General features: G+C 47.7%; 1 protein-coding gene across 4 annotated transcripts in view; it reads left to right on the top strand.

Moving 5' to 3' along the window:
- PLPP3 (phospholipid phosphatase 3) overlaps positions 1 to 18,447 on the top strand; it is a 99,057-nt gene that overhangs the window by 56,722 nt on the left and 23,888 nt on the right. For 3 of the 4 annotated variants that reach the window (XM_058552525.1, XM_058552524.1, XM_058552523.1), the window contains 3 exons: positions 2,221 to 2,501; positions 2,935 to 2,992; positions 13,699 to 13,875. In XM_058552525.1, the coding sequence (XP_058408508.1) occupies positions 2,221 to 2,501; positions 2,935 to 2,992; positions 13,699 to 13,875 (516 nt within the window). Of the gene's footprint in view, positions 1 to 2,220; positions 2,502 to 2,934; positions 2,993 to 8,893; positions 8,946 to 13,698; positions 13,876 to 18,447 lie in introns of all 4 variants that reach the window. The other variant, XR_009221823.1, reaches the window with a different exon arrangement.

Here is an 18,447-nt window from a genome sequence, read left to right as displayed (position 1 = left end):
ATAGGTTCAAAAGGGGATTAGACCATGAAGGGCAGGAAAGAATGCTGGGCGGGAGTCAGACACCTGCGGCTAATCTTCAGCTGTGAGTTAATTTGACCTGTTTCTTCCATATATAATGGACCCTTTCATTTCTGACTTGCCATGCTTCTCCAATTTTAATCTCTGCAACGTGTTATCAAAGGACCCTTGGTAATGTTTACAGGATATTCCCAATTTTGCAGTAAAACAACGGTGGAGACTTCTGTCCTGCCCCCTTTCTTTCATTCATTCATTCAACCAGTAGTCTCTGAGCACCTCCGCGGGACCGGGTGTTAGTCCCACCCTCCAGGGAATGGCTAAGCCAGGATGCTGGACTGGACTGGCCTTGACCATCTCTCTCTAATATGGAATCACACTTAATATGATCTGGGAAACCAAAGTGTAGCACTTAGAAATATCAAGCATTTATAAACACAGCCACTGTATAAATGTCAGCAGTGCTGGTAGCTGTTCTCGGGACTGCACCTGGTCGCCCCTGAGCCCAGCTGGCATTTCCCTCCTGCATGGCCATCCTACCCCTGGACTTAGGAGCCCTCGAGGACTTGGATCAGACCCCATGCCCAGACGCCTTCCCCAGCTGTCAAGTCTCCCAGCTGTACACGGGAGACTATGTAAAGGAGTGCCCGGATATGTCACTCTATTGCTTCCCTTGTGGTTGGGAACATGCTCTCTGCTCCCTGAAAGGGCAAGTGTGGCTCATCGTCCTGCCTGTGAGGAAGTGCGAAAGGGACTTTGTGGTGAGTGATGAGTTGAGCATCGCTGTCTCTGGACTCTGGTTGCAACCAGGAAGTGGCCAGGGCCGTGCTGTAGAGTTAAGACAAGGGCAGCTCTGTGTGGTTGTGCATCACCAAAGCGGAACTGGTCCTCTGCTTCGTAGGCGTCTGCCTTACAGAGAATCAGCTGGCCCTCCATTCTTTTTTTTTTTTTTATAATTTTATTTATTTATTTATTTTTTCCCCCCAAAGCCCCAGTAGATAGTTGTATGTCATAGCTGCACATCCTTCTAGTTGCTGTATGTGGGACGCAGCCTCAGCATGGCCGGAGAAGCGGTGCGTCGGTGTGTACCCGGTATCCAACGCGGGCCGCCAGCAGCGGAGCGCGAGCACTTAACCGCTAAGTCACGGGGCTGGCCCTGGCCCCCCATTCTTAATGTAAAACCAGGCAGTTTCCGTTGAGGTGCTGCGCCTCTCTGAGCCTCAGTGTATCTATCTCACGGTGGTTGTGAGGATTTCGTGAAATAAAGTGTATAAAAGTAATACCTGCTGTGCAATAGGTAATCAATAATTGGTGGCTTTTTTTCTTAGTAGTGATAAATGCCCCCTGAGTGTCAAGGAGGAGACACAGTGGGATGGAGGAAGGGTATGAAAATCAAGACTCATTCGCTGTCCTTCAGGATTAAGGGGACGGTGCAGGCAACACGAGGAAATTCATAAATGCTGAAGGGCATTGTATTAAAATTTCCTTGGTTTTTAGACCAGCGTTCTTTTCAGCAGACCATAGTTCTAAAAAGTGCAACGAAAGAATCGCTTTCTATACCCAGGTCATTCCCATCCAGGTTACCACGTTTAAGCCAACAACTCTGCAAAGGTGTGTAGCCTCCTTTCATGGAGAGGGACACAAGCTTGGGGAGGTTCAGTTATTGCTGAGGGACACCAGGTAGGTGGTACAGCCTGGATTCAAACCCAGGACTTGGTCTTGGTGGCGTTCACCCTTTCTTACAGAAACCCCCACCATGGCACAGTGAGGCCCTTTGTGGAGCTGGACCATTGTTGGTGATCCTTTACCCCAAATCCCAGAATCCTGAGATTGCTCAGATCCTCTGACATAAAAATGTCATCTTGACATAAAAAAATATATGTTTTTATATCTTATATATATTTTATGTATTGTATATATATTTACATATAAATATGTTTGATTGTATATTTCTATTGGTACAAAGGTACTATATGACCATGTAAGACTTTTTAAAAAAGAATAAAATGACCATATTAGCACTTGTATCTCACCTCCCATGCAAATTTGTGTCTGTATACTTCTTAAATAAAAAATCAGAATTTTCTAGATTATAACGTGCAGTTTCATACTGAGCATTCTCTTATGTCATTAAATATCTTTTACAATATGAGTTTTGATGTTGGGTCTTGATGCTGCCTAATTCCCCTATTGGTTTCCTTTCAGATCATCACGGGGGAATTCTACCGGATCTATTACCTGAAGGAGAAGTCCCGGTCAACCATTCAGAATCCCTATGTGGCAGCCCTCTATAAGCAAGTGGGCTGCTTCCTCTTCGGCTGTGCCATCAGCCAGTCTTTCACAGACATTGCCAAAGTCTCCATAGGGCGCCTGCGTCCTCACTTCTTGAGCGTCTGCAACCCTGATTTCAGCCAGATCAACTGCTCTGAGGGCTACATCCAAAACTACAAATGCAGAGGTGACGACAGCAAGGTCCAGGAAGCCAGGTGAGATGCCACCTCCCGCGGTCGCAGTGTGCACCCCTTTGATGCAGGCAATTCAGTGAGCACTCACTGAGCACCTGCTAGGAGCCAGGCTCAGTGCTGGGCTCTGGTTTAGATGGGTGAGTACGGCAGAGCCCCCATTCTCAAGGAACTCACAGTCACATGATTGAGACAGATAGGTAAATAAACCATTATGATAGAGCTGCGGTAAGTCTGTTCATTCGTTCATTCATTCATTCATTCATTCTTCTGTTTATTCGTGCATTCCTGGGTGCCTGCTAGGTTCCAGGCAATGTGTCCAAAGCACTACCAAGGATGCAAAAACGAACAAGATGGTGCTGCTCTCAAGGTCACAGTCTAGGGAGGAAGTCAGACAGACAAATGCATATCAGGGATGCAAATATGGCCCTCACATGGCCCTCTCTTACTCTTGCAGGAAGTCTTTCTTCTCTGGCCACGCCTCCTTCTCCATGTACACGATGCTCTATTTGGTGGTAAGTACCTTCCCTCTGATTCCATTGGAGTCCAGCCCCAGCTTCAATCCCTTCTGTACATAGAGCCCTCAGAATGGTTAGGGACAGACTTCTCTGTGAAATGCTTGAAAAGGGGGTTAGCTAGGAAAATGAGGTTCTATTCTGAGCTCTGCCACTGCGTTAGTAGAAGTTGTTTTACTTTCCAGGCTTTTCCCATTTTTCAAATAAAAATAATATTTACCATGGCTGCTTGATAAAGATTGTGTACCCATTTTGAAATTATAAAGTGATAAAGACACTTGTATAATATGTTATGGTAACAGGCACTGTTTTCTGAAAACCCATTAACTCAGTTGATCCTTACAAGAACCTTATGTTATAAGTAATATTATCTCTGTTGTGGGAAAGGATTACTAAGTAAAGCTCAGAGAATTCAAGTGAACTGCCAAAATGTACATAGACACCAGAACTGTTGCTCAAATACAAGCCCTCTGATCAAAGTCCTTGCAATGTTCGCCATGCCAGTCCTCCTCCATACTCTACTGATGGAAGGGCTTGAAAAATCATCAGTATCTGACTAATGTAGAGTGATTTCGAGGTTTACAAAATACTTTTGCATCCATGAGTACACATGACCTCATAATAACACGGTGAGGTAGCAAATCCTTATCCCCATTGCTTGGATCCAGAGACCACGGCCCAGAGAGGTGAAACAGTGAGTTGGAGGTCCTTCAACAGGTGGACCATGGTCTGAATCGCCATGGTGGCCTTCCCGTGCCACGTCTGCTTTGACTTCCTGGAGAGGCGGGGACGGTGCAGGTGAAGCGCCCCGCTCCCCTCCAGCTGCCACACAGACAGCGGCTGGTCTGTTTCCCTTTGTCAGTTAACTGTGGTCTCTCTGCCTTTCCTCTCCCTGAATGAGGTCCCTGTGCCAAGGCACTTCCTGCTTTCGGCTGCTTTGATGGCGCTCAGAGCGAGAAGGCGCTGAGAGGTCAGACGTAGCTCAGAGGAGCATGAGCTGTTTGGAAAAAGAACATTTTGATTTTGACTTATTTAAAAAAAACATAATTAGGAATTGGAAAAAACAGAGAGGGTTTTTTGTTTTGTTTTGTTTTTTTCCCCAATCCTGTCCAAGTTTGGAGGCCTCTGGGCTTCCTGTTACCTAGGATGCAGAGCTAAAAGGTGGGCCCCAACCTGTAAAAATATTAAATGTGGATTTTATTTATTCATGAATAGCACTTCCCTCCGTTCTTCACTTCTTTGTTGTTGTTGTTGTTGTTTTTGCCTCCCTCCTAGACAGGATAATTTAGCAAAGATATTTAGTTTCCTGTTCCAGTTTTATATTTTGCCCAGGGCTGGAAGCACTTCTACAAATGTAGTTTGAGTGTTTTGTAAAGGTGCTTAGAGGAGTGAGTACGTGTCCATTTTTTTCGTATTCCTTCATTTTCTTCCAAGGGGAAAATACTAGATAATTTTGAAACCAACACCGTGCCCTCTGTGTCCAGGCTCTGTTGAGTTCACACTATAACATTCGATTCTCGCCATAACCCGCTGAGATGCATTGCGATTGCCCTGTTTTCAGTTTAAAACAAACAAACCTGAATCTGAAAAGTTAAGTAATAAAAGTTCTACATCCAGTCAGAGGCAGACACCATATCTGAGGGCGGATCCTTATGACTCCAGCATCGTTGTGTTCTTTTCATTTTACTGCACGACAAAAACAAAAACAAACAAGCCTCTGCAGGATAACACTTAAAGAAAGAAGCTCCTGACCCTAACTGCAATTTCCCCTGGAGGCAACCTGCCCTCCTTCAGATCTGCTTTAACAGGTGAGATGCCCCCCTTGCCCGCCCCCCATCGGCTGCTCACCGGCTCTGATTACAGCAAGAGCTCTCTAGAGGCTGATGAGGGAGGAGTGGACTGTGATTGAATGTTTGTTTGCATCTCTCTGAGGGAAGAAAAAATTATAGTGCCTTTATATTCCTAGAAGGAAGGAAAAGAAGGAAGGAGAGAGGAAAGGAAGAAAGAGGGAGAAAGAGAAGAGCCTCCTTAATCCTTCCTTTCCAAAGCATATTATTACACACTCACCCATGCACACACGCACCCACACACTCTTAGAAACCTTGCACACATACGCGCCTTCACCGTTCACACTCGCAGACACCCACATATGCAACATGGAAACACGGGGCTCTGTTTAGCTCTCAGGTTGTCTTGGCCCTAAAACAACCTCTGAAGTGAAGGGCCAAAAAGTAAGGAGGACCATGCGTTTTCCAGGGCTCATTTTTATGTGATATTACACAGAAATCTCAGCCCTTTGAATGTCTGATTTGCAAAGCTTTCTAAAGCAAGTTTGAAGAACACCGTTGCTGCCTGTCCTGGTGGGTGGGAAATCCTGCAGTCAGTCAGAGAAGCCCTTAGACCCATCCCCAGTGCTTTCCTGGTGGGCTTTAGGAGGTGCCAGATTTGGGCAGACGAGACTCTGGCTTCCCCTGGTGCAGGTGTGTTTTTGTTAATGCAGCCCGGGATCCACAGCTTCCCTGAAGTGTTGGGGAGAATCGCATTTGAACTGGCTGGGTGTAGGTTTGACAGCTTTGGTGTTTAGAGTCAGACAGACCTGGATGATTCTGGCCATGCCAATTACTAGCTATGGAGCCGGGAGTGGGTGACTTAGCTTTCAAGCCTCAGTGTACTCATCTGTAGAATGGAGACAGTCTTGTCTATTTTGCAGAGTTATTGCCACTTTTCTTCTCTAGACCCCACTTTCCCCATGTGTCAAATGAAAGAGTGGAATTAGATAGTGTTTGTTTCTCTCTCAATCTCTGTGGTTCTATTTGAAAGAAGTTTGAACTACCCTAAGTGCTGACAGGGAAGATGGGAAGCCGTCAGGCACAGGCTGATGCCCACATTACCATGGAGTTCAAAGAGAGCAGCGGATCGGAAGCACCAGCCATGCCCACTCCAGGACCCTACACCCGCCATCCCTGCTCTAGCACCAGCTGCCATCTGGAGCCTCCATGGCTTTGAAGGGTACTCCATGTTAGGTTTTGATTTGTAAAATGATTAACTTAGAAAAACCATGCCCCAAACACCAAACTCCCTCTGGGCATGGAAGCTTAAGGATGAGGTTAAGTCTTGTTAGAGATTAATGCAAATTCTAATGAAAAAATCTCACAGCATATATAAGCATAAATGTTGCTTCCTACTCCTGAGCCCTGGCCTAAACCCCAGGGACCACATCTGGATTGGCCCTGCACCTCCATGGCCAGGGATTGAGGATGATTTGGCTGTCTGGATAAAATCCAGCACCAGGGCGGGCGCCAATTCATGTAGCGTACCTGGTGTCTCCTCTGTTGTGCCGGGTACTCTGCCACCTTGTGGGGCTACTGAGATGAATCAGGCCTGGGCTCTGCCCTCAAGGAGCTCAACATTCATTCAGCATTCAGCTTTCAGCAAATATGTCGTGAGTGACTCTTATGCACCAAGCACCGTGCTAGGGGTGGGACTATAGGCATTAGTAAGGAATTGGTCACAGCCCTTGGGATGTTCAGTCCAGAGGAGCAAGTAGACAATGAGAACAGTCTGGTACATTGTGCAGGAGAGGCATAGGGATGTGCAGGTCATTGTGGAAGCTCAGAATTGTGGCACCCAAGCTACCCTGGAGTGGAGGGTGCCAGGAGCCAGGGGAGGCTCCCAGCAGGGTTAGTCAGGCGCATTGAAAGTTGAGAAGACCGTTGGGCTCCTCAGCCCAGCTTCTCTGTTTGCAGCTCCAGTCAAGTGTCAAGGCCTTTCCCTCACTGCCGTGCTGCCCTCCCAGGAATCTGCCCCTTGCTACCCGCCTTTTTCAGGTCACTTTGTCAGAGAAGCCTTCCCTGGGCATGACAGCCGCCTCCTCCAATACTCCCTAACTCCCTTTGCAGCCTTCTTTTTGTGCAGGAGAGGCACGGGATGTGTAGGTCACATGACTGACTGACTGACTGAATGAATGAATGAATCCTAGGTCTTGTGGCACTCCCAGGCCACGCTCCTTTCCATGCCCGTCAGAATTTTGTTCATCTCCTCATCACTGACTTGATAGATCACGAAGGGCCTGTGTGGTGTAGGGAAGGACTTTGCTGCCTCTTGGCTGAACTGTTTACCTATTGACTCTTGACTGTGGTGCCCATGAGAACTGTTTATGTGTCAGAGGGTTAGTTGGGAACCAAGGAAACGGTAAAGTGGCTGTACTCTGACCACCACGTTCTGCAGCCTGTGGTTGTTAGTCATTGAGGTTTTATTCAACATGTTTAGAATCCTGGAGCAGTGGGGTCTGGTGTGGCCACGAGACATGCCCACAGATCCTGGGAGTGTCTGGTGAAACCTCTTGCAGGAGCAAGATTGTTGTTTCCGAGGGGAATAAACCACTGTACCAGATGTTTTTCCTCTTCCTCTCTACTTCATCCATCCATTCAGCCAGCAGTTTCTGAGTACCTTTGTGAGCACCCAGAGACACCAAAACACCTCATATTTTGTGTGGAAATCTTGAAAAGTTAACAGTTGCCAAACAGTTGCATATGTTCTCTGCCTCAAGTGAACTGAAGGGTCGGAGCACAGAGCAGAGCACCTCTGCGTGAGGTGCATTCAGTCAATTCACAGCTCTCCTTAGCTTGAGATCAGCTCAGAGATCCTTCTACTCTAACTCTTACAAGAGCCATACCCTTGTATTTCAGACATTGGCGTTACAAGTATGCAGGTCAGTTAGAGGAGCCTGAAGTTCCAGATGTCCCACGCGGGTTGTCCGTTAGTCCATGACAGCTGTGAGGTCTCCTCAAATTGCTTCTTCTCTGCAAACACAGAAAAATCCAATACTTTGTGTGCAAGGTACTAAATGACTAAGGAAGCCAGGTGGTTCTGTGGTTAGAGCATGGACTTAGAAAGAGGCAAATCATTTTTTTTGTGTGTGTGTGCGAGGAAGATCAGCCCTGAGCTAACATCCATGCTAATCCTCCTCTTTTTTGCTGAGGAAGACCGGCTTTGAGCTAACATCTATTGCCAATCCTCCTCCTTTTTTTCCCCAAAGCCCCAGTAGATAGTTGTATGTCATAGTTGCACATCCTTCTAGTTGCTGTATGTGGGACGCGGCCTCAGCATGGCCGGAGAAGTGGTGCGTCGGTGCGTGCCTGGGATCCGAACCAGGGCTGCCAGTAGCGGAGCGCGCGCACTTAACCACTAAGCCGCGGGGCCGGCCCGAGGCAAATCTTACTCAGTGTAAATCATGGCTCTTTGTGACCTTGAGCAAGGCCTCTTTCAGCCTTGATCTCTTCATCTGTAAAATGGGCACAATGATGTGCACCTAACAGGATGATTGTGACAGCTGCAGGTAATGGAATGGAAAGCACCTGGCAAAGTGTCTAGAACAGGCTCAGAAAACTGGTAGTTTCGTTTTCTCCCCCTGATAGTGACAGAAAACAAGATCTAATTCCTTTCTAAAGGAGGAGAAAAGTCAACTAAAAATTCCTCTTTTGTCCTGAAAGTAGTTAACTAACTTCCCAGAGAGAAATTCCAGTTCTGCACCATGTAGCCAAGTCACCAGGCACGTGAACCAGAGCCAGGCATGAGCCACAGAGGAGAAGAGAGAAGGGAGAAAGTCTCTCCCTGTGGATGTTGGTGATCTGGACAGACTTCCAGGAAGAGAGCGGGCAGGGACATAAGGAAGGACAAAAGCCTCCTTTTCACTCTTAACAGAGCAGTCCCAAGAGCAATGGAAATGAAGTGAGAGGACAGTACAGACCTGTTTCACCAGTATGCAAATCATGTAATGGGACACAAATGATTTAGCAAGACCTGTGACTCAGCCCACATCTGACTCTGCTGGTTCAGACAAGAGGAGCCAGCTTGAGTTCAGCCAGACTTTTCTAAGGAGGTTTTGTTGGAATTCCACAGGACTCCAGTTTTGAAGCTAGGACCAGGAAGGAGAAGAGAACTCCATTTACGAGTGAGTTCTGCGTGCCAGGGACTTTCATGGCCATCATTGTGGGGTGGGGTAGGGGTGGAGTGGCAGACATATATATACCTTTCTATTGTAATCTTCATCATATCTACAATTAGCAATTTTATTTTAGCAGTTGGAAGAAAAATCTTAGTACAAGAAAGGGACTTGATTCTTTTTTCGCGAAGGAACTTATTCATGTCTGTATCTTTCACAGAGTTTTGAAAAGAAGAGATGCTCACAACATGTTTTTTGGGTTTTTTTGAAAGGGCAAATCTCCTAATGTTATATATAAGAAAGCAGGAATTTAGAGGAGTAGAGTGACTTAACCAGAGTCATACAGCTGGTATGTTGCAGAGGAAAGATTTCAAATCCAGTTGCTCTGATTGCAAATCAAACACTTTCTTCAGCGTCACACTGATGCTTAGGAAGTAGATTCTCCCAGCCCAGTGGGAGGAAGTGAAGATAGATAAGACAGGACCTCAGGGCTGCTGACCGTCATGAGAGGTCAGGGTGATTCAGACTTTCTGATTTTGTCCAGCTCTGCTCACCCCTTTCCCAACCACCGTTTGCAGGGTGCCTAGGACTTTACCGAAGCCCCTGCAGGAATTATGATTCTGGGTAAGTCTCTTTGTGTTTGGTCCAGGACAGGGACACAGCATCGTTGTGGTCAGGAGGTTTGACCTCCTCTCCTGCATAAGGGGTGCCTGCCCTGTGTAGCCTCCTGACCCACGTGGTGTCCCCAGACTCAGGTTTCCAAGGGACCAGGGCGCTCCAGAAAGTACTCACTGATCCTGGTGAGGCCCAAGCCTCTGGCCTGTAGTGGCTCATGCAAACTGGGCTATGAACCAGCAAAATCCAATCCATTCAGCAGTTAGATTGGTGTGGGTTGGAGGGAGTTATCAGATCCTTTGATCAACCTCAAAGCCTGTTGCCGCCCGCTTACTTCACAAATCAGAAGTTGCCACTGGGTGGAAGGTCATTGTGCAATCTCTTTCTTTAGTAATTTACTTGTTTTGGTGAAATCAACCACAGTCATTGAGTAACTCTCATTTACCGAGGCAAAAGGTGACGTAGAGTGCCTTGAGTGCCCGTCCGAGGCCAGGCAGGGTCCTGTGTTGCCTCATTTGGTCCTGGCAACCCTGAGAGGGAGATACTGTTCGACCTGTTTCACAGATGAGGAGACTGAGGCTTAGAGAGGTGAAGTGACCACACATTTTGTAAGTGGTAGAGCCAGAACTGGAATCATTGCTATCTCACCCCAAAATTCACTTTTCTGCTGTGCTGTCTGCTGAAGCCCCAGCCGCAGACACCAAGATCAACCCCGGGATCTTGAGATGTCTCTCCGTAAATGTGTTAGTCACCGATGGAGATGGGGGAGCAAGCTTCCATCTGCCGACTGTAATTCCCTGTCCGACTGCTTCCCAAAGGGATTCCTTTCCCATGGCCCCTACTGCTTTCTCATTCACAGGCACTGTCTTCCTGAAGCTATTATGATGACGGGTCTCTTCCTCTCTCCTCAAGTTCCTCTCATGTATTTATATTTTTCTTTTCTTAAGCTGCAGCCTTAAGTATCTGAGTCAGTGGAGGGGGAGATGTGTACCTTGTCCGGTTGGGAAACCCACCCTTCCCCTGCCCCACCCTGATTTCCAAGGCGTCTGACCTAAAGTCTGCGTGGAGGGGGCAGGGGAAGAGTTGGAGGATTTTGAGTAAGCATTTTCCAAAGACGTACAGATTTTCCAGTTGAGGGAGATTAGAAAATCTCAGGGCTACGAGGTCGAAATTTAAAAAAATGGTTAGAGGATACAGTCATCTGTTGACTGAGCGGTACACAGTGCCAGGCACCAGATCTACGTTTTCACTGATCTGTACTACAGCCTGTACGATAGTGGTTGTCACAGTGATTTTATATGTGAGAAAACCGAGGCTCACTGAGGTTTTTCTCATGAAAACCTCTGTTCTCTGTTACCCACCCTGCCCCATCCAGACTTGCAGATGGGCTGGAGAGGCCAGACCATAGTGGGCAGAGTACAAATGGACTATTCCTTGTTCCCTGAATTTGCTGTTGTCCTAAAGACTTGAGTTGAGTTGGAGCTACACCAGCATCATCTCCATCCCCATCCCCAAAAGAAAGGGTCTTTTGATTCATAATCGCATAATCCACTGTTGGGTCATTTCAGCAGAAATGAGGGAGTAGCCTTTGACCTGCAGATTATTTTTTATGGTACTGAGTGCCTTGCTTAAAATCATTTAATTTTTCATCATTACCTACAGTAACATTTCCCAGTTGGGACTCAGTAGGTAGATGTTCTGTAAGAATAATGGTGAGTAGGGGCCATCCCGGTGGGGTAGTGATTAAGTTCGCACACTCTGCTTCGGCAGCCCGGGGTTCGTGGGTTCGGATCCTGGGCGCGGACCTATACACCACTCATCAAGCCATGCTGTGGTGGCATCCCACATACAAAATAGAGGAAGACTGGCACAGATGTTAGCTCAGTGACAGTCTTCCTCAAGCAAAAAGGAGGATTGGCAACAGATGTTATTAGCTCAGGGCTAATCTCCCTCACCAAAAAAAAAAACAATAATGCTCAGTATCGTAAATGATGAAAATAAGGATTTTGCGTAGACCATTTACCAATTTTTTTTTTAAAGACCCTTACCTTAGTATTCCATGGAGAACAGTTTGAGAAAGACTGGCCTGCTAAATAAAGGCCAGGTTCCTTGGTTTGATATCCAGTGCCCTTCATGAACTGCCCCCTCATGCCTCTGTAGCCCTGTTTCTCATCACCCCCTCCCCGCTGCACAGATACTCCCCTTCAGCTGTTCTGGACCACGTGAAGTTCTCTGGAACTCTACCGGCTTCTAGGCCATCACTCTGCCTGGAACACACACCCCTCACTACTCTCTCCTTATCTCCAGCAAACACCTATTCATCTTTAGGATTCGAGTTGAGTATCCCTTCCCCTTGACCCTGGCCCTCCAACTTCTTTCATAGTTCCTGTAAAACCCATAAGTACACTTACTTGTTTTCATGTATCCCCCGAACTGTATGCTCCAGAGGGCAGGAATTACAACTTCTCATTTCTGTGTCCTTAGCACCTGTCATAGTGCCTGGCTTATTTGTTTGTTTGTTTGTTTATTATTTTATTACTTTTTCCTCCCTGGTTCCACAGGATTGGCCTTTTAGGTTATCCTTAGAATAATTTTTTCAAGTTTTTTTCTCCACATCTTTTTAGGATATCCATGGGAATCTGATTGAATTTATATATCAATTTATGAGTTTATAAGTTGGGTATTCTTATAAGTAAAAAATCTAACTCTCTCTCTATTCCAGTTCCCCGTTATGTCCCTTACTTCATAAAGGTCCATGCAGTTCTTCATAAGTTAATTACTATTTATTTAGTCATCTTTGCTATTATGATGATTTTACCTCTTTTAGATTTTTAACTGGTTACTTTTTGTATATGAAAAACCATTGATTTCTATCATTTGTTTAGCAGCCAACAACATCAATGCATCTCTTTACTTTTTTTTCATTTGTTATTCTTAGATTTCCCAATAATACATTCCTATAATTCATAATGATCATAACATTGCCTGCTGTTTTCTAAGCCTGGGTTTTTGAAATAGTTTTCCCAGTACTTGAGGATTTAGTGCTAGTCACTTCCCACATGAGCAGGAGTGACTCCAGAATCTTGCACTCTTCTGTCTCCTCAGGACCAGCCACTGGCTTGCTCTCTCCTGACCACCAAAAGGAAGGTGTCCATTTGTCTCAGGAAGGGCAGTCGGGCCTTTGCCACTGTCCTAGGTCTATCTTTAGCCGCCGGCCTCTCCCCTCGCTCTCTTCCTCTCTCTCCTGGCCTCTCCGAGTGCTTCGCTTTGATTTGTAGTCGGAAGTTCCCCTGGTCCCGTCGCCTCTTCCCCCTCATTTCCCAGGTTCCCACAGGAACCTGGGAAGTAGGTTGTGCCCAGAGGTTAGAACGGAAACTGCAGCAAGATAACTCCGAGGGACAATGCCCAGTTGACGTCATTTCAACTTCTTTGCTTCAGCCAGAGGTGGTTTTTTTTCTTCCATTTTTCTTCAGGTTACTCTTCTACCCCACCCAGTCGTGTCTGTCAACCTCATTTGAAAGCTTTCTGGCATTGTCTGTTTGGTTTATGTGCTTCCTTATTTTCTAGTTAAAATCCATAGTTCCAAGTAGTGACTTAGAGACTCGTCCTCTGACCGAGCTGCTTTCTTTGCCACAGGCGCATCCCTTTATGACTGTCGTGGTTACCTCCCTTATCATCGTGTATTCTGTTTTGTTGGCAATCCTGAGAGGCAGGTAGTGTAGGGACGGCATAGCTGTAATCTCCAGGAAAACGCATCAGTTGTAAAAAAGAAACTTTTACTAACCCTGGTTACTGTTCTTTAATTCGTGTCAGTTGAGAGGAAGATAAAAGGGAGCTAGCATTTATGAAGTGTCTGCTTTGTGCCAGGCAGTGTGCTCAGGCCATTCTCATGTATTATCTTGCTCAGCCCTCTCGAGCTTATCTCCCTAGAAAAACTCCATTTTTCTTATTTTTAATATAGGAACCAAGGCTCAAGGTTTAAATAACTGGTTTGAGGTTGTGTCCAAGTTGGATGTTCTTTCTACAACATGCCACTCAAAGTCCAGATGGTTCCATTTAGCGGAAATGCAGTGTGTGTTGACCTGGTGTTCTAATGCAGGTGAACAGCGAGTCGCTTAGTATCTGTTCATTTTGTCTCCTCCCCCAGCTGTACCTGCAGGCCCGCTTCACCTGGCGAGGTGCCCGCCTGCTCCGGCCCCTCCTGCAGTTCACCCTGATCATGATGGCCTTCTACACAGGACTGTCCCGCGTGTCTGACCATAAGCACCATCCCAGCGACGTCCTGGCAGGGTTTGCTCAAGGCGCCCTGGTGGCCTGCTGCATAGTAAGTAGCATCCTGTCCTCAGTATACAAGCAGAGCCCTGATCTGCCCACTTGTTAAATGTTTTCAGCTCAGTGACCAAAGCCAGGGAGCTCTCAGTCCTCGTCTCTGCTTGGTGTCTGGAGAGTCACCCGCCCCAGGACCCCTCCAGTAAATGAGAATAATTCCTGCTTCTTTCCAGCCTGTGAGTTTTAATCCAGCAGGGCCTGTAAATCCTCTTCTCCATAAACATGGCAGGTTTGGGCTCGTGAAGAATGTTGCGGTTGGAAGAGATCTTAGTGCTTGTCCAACTTGCTCACTTTATCGATGAGGACATTTAAGGTTGAAGAGGGGAGGAACCTTGCCCCAGTCACATGTCCAGTTACTAGCAGAGTCGAAGTCCCTGACTCATGAGTGCTCATGTGCTGCTCTGGTGAACAGTTACTGTTCACTTGAACTTCTCAGCTTCCAGGAACACTTCTACCTTTCTCACTGGGACCTTTAGGGTGACTTGGGGATCTGGTGAAAGCTAAGCCCTCCCCCAGCCTGAGGGCCTTGGACATAAATCACAGAGCTCCCTAGAGAATGGCCTTGGGATGAGCCACATTCTGATTTGCCCCAAATGAATGAGGTGCCCTTTTCACATATTTCATCCCTGAGCCGCAGTGAGGGTGGGATAAGGCATTCCACCTTTCTGAGCCTCTGTCTCCTCAGGAATCTCTGCTTTTCCTGCCTGCTGAAAGTTTTGAGGAGCTTATTCAGCACACATAACTGAGCCCCTCCTCTGACGTTGTGCCTGCCTGGGCCCTACTCAGGGGGGCCCCTCCTCTGACGTTGTGCCTGCCTGGGCCCTACTCAGGGGGGCTCACCGCGATCCAGCAGTACTCCCAGAACACAGCGGTGGCTGGGTGTTGAAGCACCACACGTGTAGGTTGTATTGTTGTTCGCATAATCCTGTTCATTCACAGTAAGAATCATGAACGATAGAGAGATCTGGACCAGCCTTTGGTCCTTCCCGCATTTCTAAGCCTGCTGCAGCCCGTGTCTCCCACAGTAGCCTCTCCCACTTCTCTCTGATAACAATCTCAATGTTCATGTGTGTCTCTCTTTAGACTGTAGGTTCCTGGGGGCAGGGACCGTGTGTAACGTACTTGTTCCCCTGTCTCACCACAGCCTCTCAGGGGTCCTAGCTCAGAGTGAGTAAATGCATGCTTCATCAACAAAAAGCTGGGATCAAGGAGCTGATCTTCCCTTTCTTCACAACACCGTAAGGAACATTCTCTTGAAGGCAGAGGTGTGAATAAGGCACAGCCTTGCTTTCCAGGAAATCCCAGTCTAGTTGTTCCCAGGCCATGCACAGGAGTTACAGTATGTGGGGAGACAGGAACAGGGTGCTTCAGGAGCAGTGACAGCCTGACTCAGTGCACAGTGGGCAAGAAGAGGGACTGGGAATTGGCGTGACCAGAGTGGGCACCACGAAGAAAGGAGCATCTGGGCTGCTTGCCAGCCTCGGCATGGGAATCCTAGCCCAAGGGACTGCGGTTTTGATAGCTTTATTCATTAATTTTTTTTCTTTCTTTTTTTTTTTTTTTTTTAGTCAGGGCCAGAAGAGAGAGAAATTGGGGGAACGAGTCGTTAATGAGAGCAGCTGTCTCTGACCAGCTTGTTCCCTGATGCCTGGTCCTTTATGTGCAGTGACAGCGGGGGATGGGTGTTTGCACTAAAGGGTAGCCCTTTGCTGACCGTGTCCTTCTGAGCTTTGCTCTCAGCAGGAGGCCGGCCCCCGGGGCCTGCTGTTGTGTTTCTTCTCAGCACCACTGCTCTAATTAGAGTCTCCTGCACCCCCGGTTAAAAAAAAAGTCAAAAATGGGGAGATCCTTCATAGCCTTCCTCTTGTATATCCTAAAGCTCTGGCTGTGCGCAATCAGACAACGTGTCCGGTAGGACCAGGGTGTATTTTCAAGGAGGGAGATGAGGGGTCTGACTTGTATCTTGTTTGGCTCTGGCCAACCGTAGCACAGGATAGGAATCTGGTCCTGGCATCGTAAAGCACCTGCTTTGTGCTGGCACTGGTCTAGAACCTTTGCCCATTGGCTTCTTTTAGGCACATGAAGCCATTTTACAGGTGAGGTAACTGAGGCTCAGAGATGACTCAAGTCATCCAAGGTCAGAGCTAGTTGGCAGCTGCTCCCAGGAGGCTCACTGACTCCAAAGCTTTGCCCTCTGCACTTCGCAAGGGAGAAGGATGGAGGGTCACTGGGGCTGCAGGCCAGCCAGAGTTAACCTGAGGCATAAGCAGCACAGACAGCTGCCTAAGGAGCATAATTTAAGGGTGTCACCGGCCCCTCCCCAAGCCTTTGGGCTGATCTGGTCATTGCTTTGAGTTTGAAAGCCTGTCCTACAGTGTAAAAGTGGTCTGGGAAGAGGGGATGAATATCTTCTCCCATCTTTTGCCCACTTAGCTGTGAACACATAAGGGAAGGGACCCGATCCTGTTTATCATTTTTCTCCAAATGCCTCACACCCAGCCTGGTACTTGGTAGGAGCTCATGGTCCTGCCTGGCTTGGAGAGTCACAGCACTGATGATCTACTGCATTTAAGCCTTCTGGGAGGCCAGGAGAAGCTGTAGTTCGTCAGCACGAGAGCTTGTGAATGCTCAGCTGGGGGAGAAGATGGGCCATTCCCCATCTTTTTTTTTTTTTTTTTTTTTTTTTTTTTGTGAGGAGATCAGCCCTGAGCTAACATCCGCCAATCCTCCTCTTTTTTTGCTGAGGAAGACGGCCCTGGGCTGACATCCGTGCCCATCTTCCTCCACTTTATATGGGACGCCACCACAGCATGGCTTACCAAGCAGTGCGTCGGTGCGCGCCCGGGATCCGGACCAGCGAACCCCGGGCCGCCGCAGCGGAGCGCGCGCACTTAACCGCTTGCGCCACAGGGCCGGCCCCCCATTCCCCATCTTAAGATCTGTCATCCAGGTTTGGAGTGTGAGGAAGACAGAAGATGGCCATCTGAGAACACCACGTGCCCCGGGGGTTGGGGAACTGTGGGGCAGATGATGGCATCTGCCTCACAGGTTTGCAGCTTTATCAGGTGCTTTCCTGGAGCTGTGCAGTGGAGCCCTCGCAGCCTCAGCAGGAGCCTCTGCTCTCTGCTCTGCTTGTGTCTCATAGCAGAACTTTCCCCCGAGAATCAGGGCTTCTGTCCCAGTGAATCCCAGGAGAATCTCTTCTCACCCGTGAATGTAGCTGTAGTGATTTGTTCTTGAAACACAGAGGCATCACCTGAGGTTAGGAGGACCAAAAAGAGGCAGCACTGTATGGTTTAAGGCCACTGCAGGGGGTGCCAAGATACCCAGAATCCTGATCGCCTCCTCAGCCAAGCGTCTATGGACTCCCCATTAACTTAACAGGGAAATAATACTTGCTACCGTGTATGGAGAGCTCAGTGTGCCAGCCACTGTGTTAAGTACCTTACACAGATCATCTTCAGTCCCCCGAAAATCCTATGTTGAATCTCATATCCATTACTGTCCTCACTGAAGAGATGAGAGAACAGGGACTGAGAAGGATTAACTCACATGGAGAGAAGGTAGAGAAGCTAGAGTTGAGCCCGGGTGGTCTGACACAGAGCCAGCACCGCGAGACCCAGGCTTCTTTTAGGGGCCTCATCTGCTCCTCTCCACACGCCGTCACCTCCAGGCACACAAACTTCTCAGTGTTTTCTGACACCCTGGGCTCTTGTCTTAGATGCTGTCTCCCTTCGATGGAGTGCAGTTCCAGTGTCACCCCATCTGTGATGAAATCTTCTGTGTTAGTTTCCCATGTTGCTGCTGTAACAGATTACCACAAACTTAGTGACTTAAAACAACACACACTTATTTTCTTATGGTTCTTGAGTTTGGAATTCCAAAATGGGTCTCACTGGGCTAAAATCAAGGTGTTGACAGAGCTGTGTTCCTTCCAGAGGCTCTAGGGAGAATCGGTTTCCTTGACTTTTCCAGCTTCCAGAGGCTGTCTTCAAAACCAGCAGCAGAGCATCTTCAGATCTCTCTTCTTTCTTTCACTCTAGCTGGCCTCTGCTTCACATCTCTGTCTGTGACTCTGACCCTTCTGATTCCTCTTATGAGGATGCTTGTGATTACTTTGGGCCCACCGGGATCATCTCCCCATCTCCAGATCTTTAACTTAATCATGCGCCCAAAGTCCATTTTGCCATTCGCAGGTTCTGGGGGTTGGGACGTGGACATCTTTGGGGGGCCGTTGTTTGGTCTACCCCACCTTCCCTTCTATCTTCCCTGAAGACAGAATGGTCTAACTTTCTCCTAGTGTGCCATGGCCCTTTGCACGCTCTTCCTTCTGTGGCATTCGGCCTGGTTCTGTCAAAATTGCCTGCTTATACGTCTATCTCCCCGGCTAGACTGTGGGTGCCTTAATAGCAGAATCGTGGGTTGACCTTCTGGTTGTTCTTCCTCAGTGCCTAGTATAGTGGCTGACACACAATAGGTGCTTAATAAGCATTAGCGAATGAGTAATGAATTAGCTTGTGACCTTGGGCAAGACACTTCCCCTCTGAGCCTCGCTTCCTCGTCTGTG

Source organism: Diceros bicornis, chromosome 13 (assembly GCF_020826845.1).
Source record: "Diceros bicornis minor isolate mBicDic1 chromosome 13, mDicBic1.mat.cur, whole genome shotgun sequence".
Classification (NCBI taxonomy): Eukaryota; Metazoa; Chordata; class Mammalia; order Perissodactyla; family Rhinocerotidae; genus Diceros; species Diceros bicornis.
The sequence above is the reverse complement of the archived record's forward strand: the minus strand, read 5'-3'. Positions and strand labels throughout refer to the sequence as shown.